This window comes from Pteropus vampyrus, unplaced genomic scaffold (genome assembly GCF_000151845.1).
Source record: "Pteropus vampyrus isolate Shadow unplaced genomic scaffold, Pvam_2.0 Scaffold399, whole genome shotgun sequence".
NCBI classification, from domain to species: domain Eukaryota; kingdom Metazoa; phylum Chordata; class Mammalia; order Chiroptera; family Pteropodidae; genus Pteropus; species Pteropus vampyrus.
In genome coordinates, this window is record NW_011889180.1 from 493,271 (window position 1) to 503,872 (window position 10,602).

Sequence of the window (10,602 nt, forward strand, 5' to 3'; positions counted from 1 at the left end):
TCGCTTCAGGTGTTTTGTGACTCCTTGGTTTGAAGGTTCTCTGTTAGCCTGTTTGTGGATGTGATCTAAGTGGAGCCGACAAGCTCAGTGATTGTCGGAGAGGAGATGACATGCTGCTGGGTGGATTTTGCCAGTATCTATTCTGGAGGGGGATATATGTTCCTAGATTCTTTTTTTTTTTTTCCACTTTAAAATCTTTCCCTAGGTAATTCCATTCTCTTATTGTAGTTTTAAATACCATTGGTAAGTGGGTAATTCCCAGATATAGTCTTCAGCCCTGACCTCTGCTGTGAGCTACTGATCCATGTATGCTCCTTTTCTTCAAAGCACTTATCTTATTTTGTAATTATACATGCACAGTTCAATTATTTGATTAATATCCATCTCCCTTCACTGGACTGTTTGCTCCATGAGAACAGGGATTGTCCCTATTTTTGATTGTTGCTGTGTTACCAGTCCATAGTATATGGCATATATGTTCAAGAGATACTTATTGAACTCATTAGAACAAACAGCTCATGTGTGAAAGGCCCTTTGGTGTCTTGGAGTCGATGGCTCTGAGTTGAATCCTGGCTCTGACATTACTGTGTGTGTTGAGTGCTTAGCACAATGCTGGATACTCTCTAAGCACTCAAAAAATGGGATATTCTGTTATTATTGTGGTCTCATATTTGCTGGTCCAGTGTTTCCTACGGTGCAGGGATTTTCATGATTCTTCTGCTGTGGAGGCTTGGCATGGGCCTACATGATGGCAGGTTGGCCTTGCAATCTAGTCTCGTCTTAAAGAGGCTGGGAATCCTGAATGCCTTTGCCAGATCAGCCCAACAGGATAAGGACAGGCTGGCTGTGGAGAACAGCTGCACTCCCTAACACCAGGACCGACCTCAGGGTCAAATCTCCAGGGTCCCAGGGTCATGCCTTTGATACATGGATACCTTTGCACTGTATAGTCCTTCCTTGTGGGAAAAGAAGTTCAGCTTGTAGTCTTTCTTGGAGCCAGACAACACGTCAATATAATCAAGGCCCTTTAAGGTGACACTAAGGTCTGGCCTCTCTGGTTTTAGCATTTCCACAATGGCTCGGAATCTGGGGGAACACAGGAGAACAGGAAGAGACAATAGAGAATAGAGAATGGAGAAAATGAGACATCTGCCCAAAGGAAAGAAGGAAAGGTGCTATCTCTACTCTTGATTTTATGAAAAACACATAGGTCCAGGATTCTAGTCTTCACTCTGCCACCAACAAGAAGAGTAACTACCATTTACTGACCACTTGTTATGGGCCAGGTACCCAATCAGTGCTCTGTATGTGTTATAGGCATTTAATCCCCGTAATGTCTGTAGGAGGTACGTATCATTACTACCTCTATTTTACTCATGAGGAATGAGGCCAAGGGAAGGGAGGTAATATGCTCCTGTAACATGGCGAGTTATCAGCAGAACTAGGATTCAGACTTAGGTCTGGGCCTTTTTTCACAGTGCTAAGCAGGTGGTCTTCTTGTAGCCTTTGACTCCTTCACTGTAAAAGAAGAGGACTAAGCTGGTTGGCCTCAAGCTCCTCTAGTCCTTTGCATTCTACTCTACTCCCACTGCAAGTACAAGATCCAACAGATATCCATCTCTGGCCAGTGGTTTAGATGATAAGATAGAGCACTCAATAATAACCACATGATTATTGTTTTGATAATCGTTAATAACAGCTATCATTTATTGAGGACTTATTTTGTGCCAGGCACTGTTCCAGGAGATTTATAAGTAATCAGCCATTCATAGATCACACTGAACAGGAGAATCTGGGGGTTAGAGTTCAGGAAATGCCTGGCTACATCAGAGAATTTTGACTCTTTTAGCTAATGTCCTTTAGGGGCCTTGACCAGGGGAAGGGCCAGGCTAGACAGAGAAAATCCTCTCTCTGTTTTTCCCACCCCAAACCCTTGCCCCACTCCCTCACCTCTGGGGCTTGTTTAGCCAGTTGGTGATTGGCAGGAGCTCAGTGTAGGGTGTCTTACATGGCACTTCACGGTAGATATTGGCCACGGCTTTTGGGAGCTCAGAAGTCCCATGCAGTGCATACAGCCAGCCAGTCCCATCTGGGAGCGGGAAGAAGAGGGTGCCCTAAGGAGAGGAAGAAACGCCATCAGAATGACACAGAGGGTCCTTTATTAGTACCTCTCAGGCATGGTAGTGACACAGGATTAATGGAGGCTCTTCAAATGAGCATAACACTTTGTGGAAAGCAGCTTGGTAATATGTTTCAAAGTCATAAAAATGTTCATATGTATTTGAACCAGGAATCAAACCCAAGGGAACTTACTGAAGAAAAATCCATCCAGAGGAAAAAGTTACAGACATACGTACACATATATATTAGAACCATTTATAAGAAAATTTGGAGATAACTTAAACATATAACAACTGGGGAATGTTAAATAAATTATGGAACTCTCATTCAATGAAATATTAGGCAATAATTATAAATAATTATCATGAAGACTACCTAGTTAAATAGAAAATGTCTCATGATGTAATATAAAGTGAAAATAAACAATGAAAAATTGGGCATGCTATGATGGCAGCCAAGGCTGTATCTGAGTAAGGATTGGTAATGAAGATACGAGAACATATAGTGAAAGACTGTGGCTTCTTTTTTGATTTTTATTGCAGTCACTCTGATATTATTTGTGCAATTAAGCTAAATATTAATTGCTTAATGCTTAGTCCAGGACTCTGTTTCAGAACTTAGCCTCTGGTTCCAAGAGAATCCCCTATACATGAAAACATATGTACCAGAAGGGAAGCTTTGGACTCGATAATCTGCATGATTCCCCATTGTTCCGACATGATTTGTGGGGTCCCCTCTTGTTCTAACATTCTCTGAACTACCAAACTCTGTTTCCTAACCTCTCTCACACAACTCCTCCCTCCAGTCTTGCCAGAAAACTGATGGGGGGAGGGGAGGATGGGGGCAGAAGCGAGAGGCTCAGCCTACCTGATGCTTGCGGTTCTCCAAGTTCATGGTGCGAGGCCTGTAGGTAATCTCATAGGGCTTGTTTTGCTGATGGGGCTCCAGAGTGATGAACTCGGGCCCCTCCCAGTGCTCACCCTCAAAAATGGGGTGCAGATGCCAGGTCTGGTTGGTGCGGTTTGAAAGCAGGATGGTCTGCGTGTGTTTGGAGCGTACCTGGCAGGTGAAATTTACCACCTGGAAGAACAGGAAATGGAATTTATAAATCTGTAGTTCAAGGCAAGATTCAGGCTGGAGATACATATTTGGGACTTGTCAGTGTAGCAATGCTTTTTTAAGGCTAAGAAACTGGATGAGATTTTCAAGAAGTAAATGTATTTAGAAAAGAGAAGGGATTTAAGGATTAATTCCTGACTGGCATACTCCAGTGTTAAGAAGAATCGGAAGAGGGGATGAGAAGGAACAGCTAATCAAGCAGGAGGAGAACCAGGGGAAGGTAGTCTCCTGGAAGCCATGTGAGGAAGTACTTGTTCAAAGTGTCAGATGCTACCAACAGCTCAACTATGATGGGTGAGAACAGGCCACTGAATGTGGAACAATGTAGTATTGGTGTAAAGAGAGTCAAGTAGATCAGTGGACAAGAATAGACCTACACAATAGACTTACACATGTATGATTAATTAGTTTTTGACCAAATTACAAAGGCAATTCAATGGAGAAAGGATAATCTTTTCAACAAATGGTGCTAGAACAACTGGATATCCATATACAAAAAACTAAAATAAAATGAATTTTAATCCATATCTTGTATTACATATAAAACTCTAAACAGATTAAAGATCTAAATATAAAACTTGTGTCTTGAATATATAAAAAGTTCTCAAAACTCAATAATGAGAAAACAAACAACCCAACTAAAAATAGATTTGAACAGATACATATGGATGGCAAATAAGTGCATGAAAAGATTCTCAACATCATTAGGCATTAGGGAAATGTAAATTAAAAATCACAATGATGTATCACTACACACCTATTAGAATGCCTACAATAAAAAAAAGAAACGAACTGTATCAAGAGTTGGTAAGGGTGTGATGCAAGTAGAAATGTCAGATGTTGCTGGTGGGAATGTAAGATGGCCCAACCACTCTGGAAAACAGTTTGGTAGGTTCTTAAGAAGGTGAATATATACCTACCCTGTGACCTGGCCATTCCACTCCTAGGTATTTACCCAAGAAAAGGAAAGCATATGTTCATGCTCATGTGTGTACGTGTTCATAGCATGCTGTACGATTCCATTTATATACATTCTTGACATAACAAAAGTATAGAGATGGAGATCAGGGATCATTCTTACCATAAGCAGGTTGCCAGGAACACAGCTGACAGTGCATTGTTAGGTTTCTAGGAACACAGAGCTAGCAGGAGGTTAGCCCAAGGCCATTAAAAAAACAACAATGTAGTAAAGGTGTTCACCCTTCACTCACAGCTTATAACAGTATTTGAGCTAACCAGAGATGTCAATGTGAGCTTCCCTGAGAATGTGATGCTGGAGTTGAGAGCTGAAGAATGAACAGGAATTAACTAGATAAAGAGGGGAAAATGAATATTCCAGACCTGGGAATAGCATGTGCAAAGGCCCTGTGTGGGGAGGGGCAGGTCTGAATGTTTGACGTGGGCAGCAAGGGCAGTTTGAACAGAGCCACCCGGAAGGCCTGGCTGAGTTCACTTGTGGGGCTTGCTAGGCCCATTTTGGCCACTGGCCCATGTGTGAGCAGCTCTTACTGACCTCTTTTACTGCAGGTGGTCCCACACAGACTCCAGACAGGGTGAGGCTCAGAGGACTGCCTCCCTGGATGAAGCAGAGCAAATTTTTGTAGAGACTCTCCTTGCCCACCTCGGTGGGATGATAGATCACTTCAAGAGAAACCTCCATGCCTGCAGTGATATAGCCTTCTTCCGGGCTGATGGAGAAATGAGGCCTAAATTTTCTGACATCCCATTTAAACCTTTTCCAAGACAAAAGAAGATAAAGAAAACAGTTTACTAGTATCCTGAGGGTATCCTCAATGCTGCTGAGAACGAGACTTTGCCTGGGCTTTTAGCTTGGAGGCTCACCCCTTTATATACTCCATGAGACTGGGGAGAAGAAAGATTGTCAGGTAAAGCAGAGGCAGGCGCGCACAAGGACAAGGTCACTTCACTCCTGGGTAAGATGACTCGGCTCCCCCTCAGAGCTGATCAAGGAGGGAAGTGGCTGCATCTTATCTTATTGCCCAGAGTGACACATCGGGGAGCATGCACATGAACATGCGTACACATGTATACCCAAGGTCGCACAGCCAGCAAGTAGCTGAGCTAGGACTAGAACCCTCCTGAGACTGCCTGCAGGTCCGGCAGGGTGGAGGCAGTCCCTTCATGTGAGAGTTACACCTGCTCTTGATGGCACTGGGATCCTGTGTGGTCATCCCAATGTGGTCTGGCGCTCAATCCAGGCAAGAGATAAGAGGGTGAACGATGCAGCCAGTGTTTCCAGTGCCAGGGCTGCCACGCTGCCCCCTGCAGATGTGTGCCGTGCAGCCTGCATAGCTAAGGTGGCATGAGGCCAGAGACTGAAAGGAGAGTTGCCACAGGTATACCTGGGTTCCAATCCCATCTTTGTCACTTTCTGGCTGTGTGGCCTCGGGCAAGTCACCTGACCATTTTGAGCTTCAACTTCATCTGTGAAATAGGGACAATACAGTACTTACCTTAGAGGGTCCTGGAATAATCAAATGGGATCTTTTGTGCGAATGCTTAGCATTGCGCCTGTGCATTTTAAGTTCTTGCTAAATGCAGGATTTTGGAAAAGTTACTTAATCTCTTTTATCTCAGTTTTCTCATCTGTAAAATGGATCACTCATAGTGTCAGTCTCAAAGAATTGTTGGGATTAAATGAGATGAGCCATGTAAAGAGCTTATGACAGGTACTAAGCAAATGTTATCTGTCATATTACTCTTAGTAATCATGGCAGTAGCCATCACTGCGGACAGGCCATTGCTGTCACATTTTCAGGGAAGGGAGGAGATGTGAAGGGAGGGGAAAGAAAAGGTGGCCACACTTGTAAAACAAACGTCTAATTCAAATCCAGGGTCAGAGCTCTCAGCTTCCGCTCCTACCTTGCACCCACGTCGCCCGTGTTCAACATAAGGATGCGACGTGTGGCTTGTGTCTGACATATGACTGGTCCAAAGGGAAGATGCTCCTGGTCCAGGGAGATCTCCAGGGCCTGGCAGCAGCCGCTGAGGAGGAAGAGGGGGCGCAGAAGCCCCATGCTTTCCATGAACACTTCCTCGGAGAAGGGAGGTATGCGCTTCTTCGGGGCGAAGATGACCTCCAGCTTACAGACTTCTTTGGGCTTCAGAGTGATGCTATGGGATGGTGTCAAGGTGATGACCTGGACAGAATGATAAGGACTTAACAGCTGAGGACAGCGGGGCTTCTGAGGCCACCATTCCTGGAGATCTTACCGCTGGGGCTGTAACAGCCCAGGGGTCAAATCTCACTTCTCTCCCTTACCAGCTGCGTCATCTTTGATAAGTTATTGAAAGTCCCTGTAACTTAGATTCTGATCATCTGTGTAAAATGTGTGGCACATAATAGGCATTCAATAAAGGTTAATTCTTTTTCCAGCTCCTTGCAAATAATTTCTACTCTCTGGTGGAGGAAATAGCAAGATGAAATAGAAAAACTTGGTGCTCTAGTGATTTTCTGGGGAGTGCTCCCTAGGCGACCTGCATCACACTTCCCAGTGTGCTTCTTACAATGCAGATTCCTGGGTCCTACCCCAGGTTGACTGGATCAGTGTCCTTGGGGGATCCTGGAACCTGCCTTTTCAAAAATGCCCTAGATGACTGGTGTATTCTAAAATTTGAATTTGTATGGTCTTCTCTTCCTCCTTTGTTCTGGTAAAAAGCAAGTCAAAATCAGCTCTAAGGAAGCCAAACCCCTTTTCGCCCTTGAGCTCCCTTTGGTACAGAGCGCTGAGCACGCACCAGCAAGGGGCCTGAGGCAGCAGGGAGTTAGATACAGGCTGAGAAGCTGCCATAGGAGAGTGATCCTAGAGAGTCCCACACACAGTGATGCTGGAAACCAATCCCAGGGCGATGGTGTCAGCACGTCACTCTGGCAGCTTGAGTCTGATCACCCGAAGAAGCAGAATGGGTACAGCCAGAGAGTTAGGGGCCCCGACCCACGGGAACCAAGGACTTTAATTTGGATTAGTGAGGAAAGGGAAGTAACAAGTTTGCTCTCTTACTCTGGGTGGCAAAGTGGGCAATGTGGGGTCCTGGGCTGAGGTGCCCACTAGGTCTCTTGCTTTGGCTGGCCTCTTACAGCCAGTTTTTCTGTATCCTGCATCCCCAGGTGATCCGCAGAACTCCTGCCACACTGAATCACATCGAGGTTTCCAAAAGCACTGACTCTTTCCATCCTATATACCTTTGCCTGCCAGAGCACCCTCTCCAACCTGCCTGCCTGGGAGATACCTCTTCACCCTGTAAAACTCAGGACAGACCTCTCTCTCCACTGTAGGGTCTTCCAGGGTCCCAAACCTCCCTCCGAGCAGCCCCTTCCTGGTCCTTGGGAGGTAATTAGGTGTAGATGAGGTCCTGAGAGGGGACCCTGCGGTGGTCTTAGTGCCCTTACACGAAGAGACCCCAGAGAGCTCAGTCTTGCTTACTCTCTGCTGTGTGAGCATCTACGAGCTGAGAGAGTCCTCGTCAGAAACTCGCCAGGCTGGCTCTCAGATCTCAGGCTTCTGGCTTCCAGAACTGTGAGAAAATCAATGTCTGCCCTTTAAGCCACTTGGTCTATGGTATTTTGTTATGGCAGCCCAAGCTGACTAATATACACCTTTATATTTCCAGCATTTCCACCTTTATATTTCCTTTATATTACTGAGTAAGAATGAATTGAATGAAGTAGTGGATAAGTTCACCCTCGGAGTGAAACTCTAGGTTCATTTCAAAGGGCCATCCAGATACTGATGACTGTAAGATGGGGAGCAGGCAGCCAGCACTGATGGCTTCTCTCTCCAGGGAACTCAAGGATGTGGCTTTAGCAACAAGCACGCTTCTTTTACACAGCTGACGGGTGTGTAAAGGGAGACAGCCTTTCAGGGAGCGGACTGGTGACGTGTATGGAAACATATTCTTCCTTTCAATGCAACAAGCCCACTCCTAGGAATCTGTCTTAAGCAGGGAGTCACGGACACACACAAAAGTTTGGTTATGTGGATATTACAATGTTGTTTGTAATACAAAACATTAGAAACACCTGAAATGAGCAGAAATAGGGAATAGGTCTAGCTACATAATGGAGGTAGCAATGAACACATGACATTGAAGGACATGGAACATGTTTATAATATATTACTAAACGATTAAAGCACGTTTCAAAACACTATGAACATTGTAATTTTTTTCTGTAAAAAAAGTGTAGGAAAAACACTGGAAAGACGGGCACCAAAACGTTAAGTGATTATTTCTGGGTATGAGATTATGGGCAAAATGTTTTTTTTTTTTTTTTATGATTTTCCATATTTTTCAAATTTTCTACAATGAAATCTCTGTCTAGTCATTAGAATCCAGATTCACTGAAGCGTATCTCTTTCTGTTTCCCTCTGTTGCCCTTAGAGAGGGGGGTAGCTTCTCTAAGCCTTGGCATCCTTACACGTAAAATGAGAATGAGAGCACTAACCCTGCTCTGTTTCCGTGAAGATGGTCAGAGGCGGCACATGGAGAGCTCTCAGAAAGTGGAAGGTGCGGGAGACCCGTGAGCTGTTAGTGCTGCTAGCGCAGTCATCTGTACCACTGGGAGCCCTAGGTACCAACCTTGGGTTCCTGGAGTTCTGGGACCGAGAACAGGATCGACTGGATAAATGTGAGCGGGGCCTGGCTGTTGTTCATGACGGAAACTGTTTTTTTCACAACCTGTCCTGGCAAGACGGCTCCTAACTTCACAATCCTATTGGCTGGATCTAGGACTAAAATCTGGGCGACAAAAAAGAGCAGGGAGGGAGGGTTCATCAGTTAATGGGAAAAATAAACATGACACATCTACCCTGGTGAGCCAAGGTGGTCCCTCTCTTTCAGAGTCCCGCATTTACTCACTCGGTAAACATTTATGTGCATAAAATGCCCACTAGACAACTTACCACACAATTACATCGTTATAACCGGGTTAAAAGATGTGAAGGAAAAGCTCAGGGTACCTGGAGAGCGTATTACTGGGGGCCGAGCTAGACTGGGAGTCTGCGGAGGCCCCCCTGAGGGAGGCATGTTCACACTGAGAGCTAAAGGAAGGGTAGGACCTAGTCAGTTTGTCAGGGTGAGTGTGGGGTTGCAGAGCACCCCTGGGGGTGGAGACCCTGACATCAAGGCCCTGAGCCAGAGGGAGTGGCCCAGTCAAGGCCTGTGGCTGGGAGTGAGGGAGACCTGAGAAGATGAAGTCTGGAGGGTTGGTCAGGTTTTATTCTAGGAGGAGCAGGAAGCATGGAGCACCCCAGTCAAACGTGTATTTCATGAGAGAGAGAGAGCTCAGCTCCCTCCTCTGTGGAAATGGACTGGAAGAAGGCAAGAGAGAAAGCCTTGAGGTGTGAGAGATGACCGTGATTTGAACTAGAAGGATGGCAGTAGAGGCGGAAAAGTAAATACTCTTCAAAATCCTCATCGAACAAAGTGTTGGCCTGGATCGGTGCAGGTCAGGCTGGGCCTTGCCTCCAGAGTGGCACTGACCCACAGTGAGCAACACCCACTGGTCACTGTCATTCGATCAGTCACTAAACTGCACCTGTTCTCTCCAGCTATCTTTATATCTTGCTCACATGTTTTCATTTTGTCTAAAAAAGAGAGTCAGTCTCCAGCACCAGCCTGTGGGCCCCTGGAAGTCAGAGAACATGTTTAAGTCACCTCTGGATTTCCCTGAAGTACCTAACATGCAATGGGGCTGAGCGAGGGGGTGAAAGAATGATCGAACGAACGAATCAGTGACATCCGAGGAGAGCCTGTCACTGGCTTAGCCACAGACACACCAGATGGCATTGTTCTGTTGCTCCTCTGGCTTGATGGGAAGGATGCCAGAAATACACTCCTCTTACTTTCTCTTGGTTGCTGAAATGTCCCATACATTCCTGAGAATCTCGGGAGGTCTTCGGTCTTCTAAAACCTCCTATTAAATGCAATGCTTCCACCAGACAGACACCTTAAATGTTTACCGGTCGCCGAGGAGAAAGAGATTGTAGCAGGGCTGGACCAGTCCTTTTCTATTAGGAGCACATGGTTAGAAGGAATGTTCTCAATCAAATATAATCCTGGGACCTGCGGCTGGCTGGAGAACGTTAATCACTGTGGTGTTAAGGAAAAATACTCCATAACTGAAAAATATCTGCATACATTACTTAAAACAAATCTTGCCCATTAAATCTGAAAACAAAATATGCCATAATGTGGGAGAAGAAGGACATGCTTGGGATCCTGCATCTGATAGTTTTAAACTTTTCCAAGAATGTGTCTCTAGTGCTTGGGTCCTTTGATATAGTAAAGTTTGGTACTGAGTAAGATCTATGGTTCACTTGAGTCTGCTTTGACAATTCACCC

At 45.3% G+C, this 10,602-nt stretch overlaps 1 protein-coding gene across 1 annotated transcript in view; it reads right to left on the reverse strand.

Moving 5' to 3' along the window:
• The window catches only part of HYDIN (HYDIN, axonemal central pair apparatus protein), a 351,593-nt gene that overhangs the window by 8,105 nt on the left and 332,886 nt on the right, over positions 1 to 10,602 (reverse strand). Inside the window, exons 80-85 of the mRNA XM_023523662.1 lie at positions 8,839 to 8,997; positions 6,124 to 6,401; positions 4,754 to 4,973; positions 2,989 to 3,201; positions 1,951 to 2,114; positions 936 to 1,086 (exon numbers count right to left, since the gene is read on the reverse strand). Coding sequence (XP_023379430.1) covers positions 936 to 1,086; positions 1,951 to 2,114; positions 2,989 to 3,201; positions 4,754 to 4,973; positions 6,124 to 6,401; positions 8,839 to 8,997 — 1,185 coding nt within the window. The remainder of the gene's footprint in view (positions 1 to 935; positions 1,087 to 1,950; positions 2,115 to 2,988; positions 3,202 to 4,753; positions 4,974 to 6,123; positions 6,402 to 8,838; positions 8,998 to 10,602) is intronic.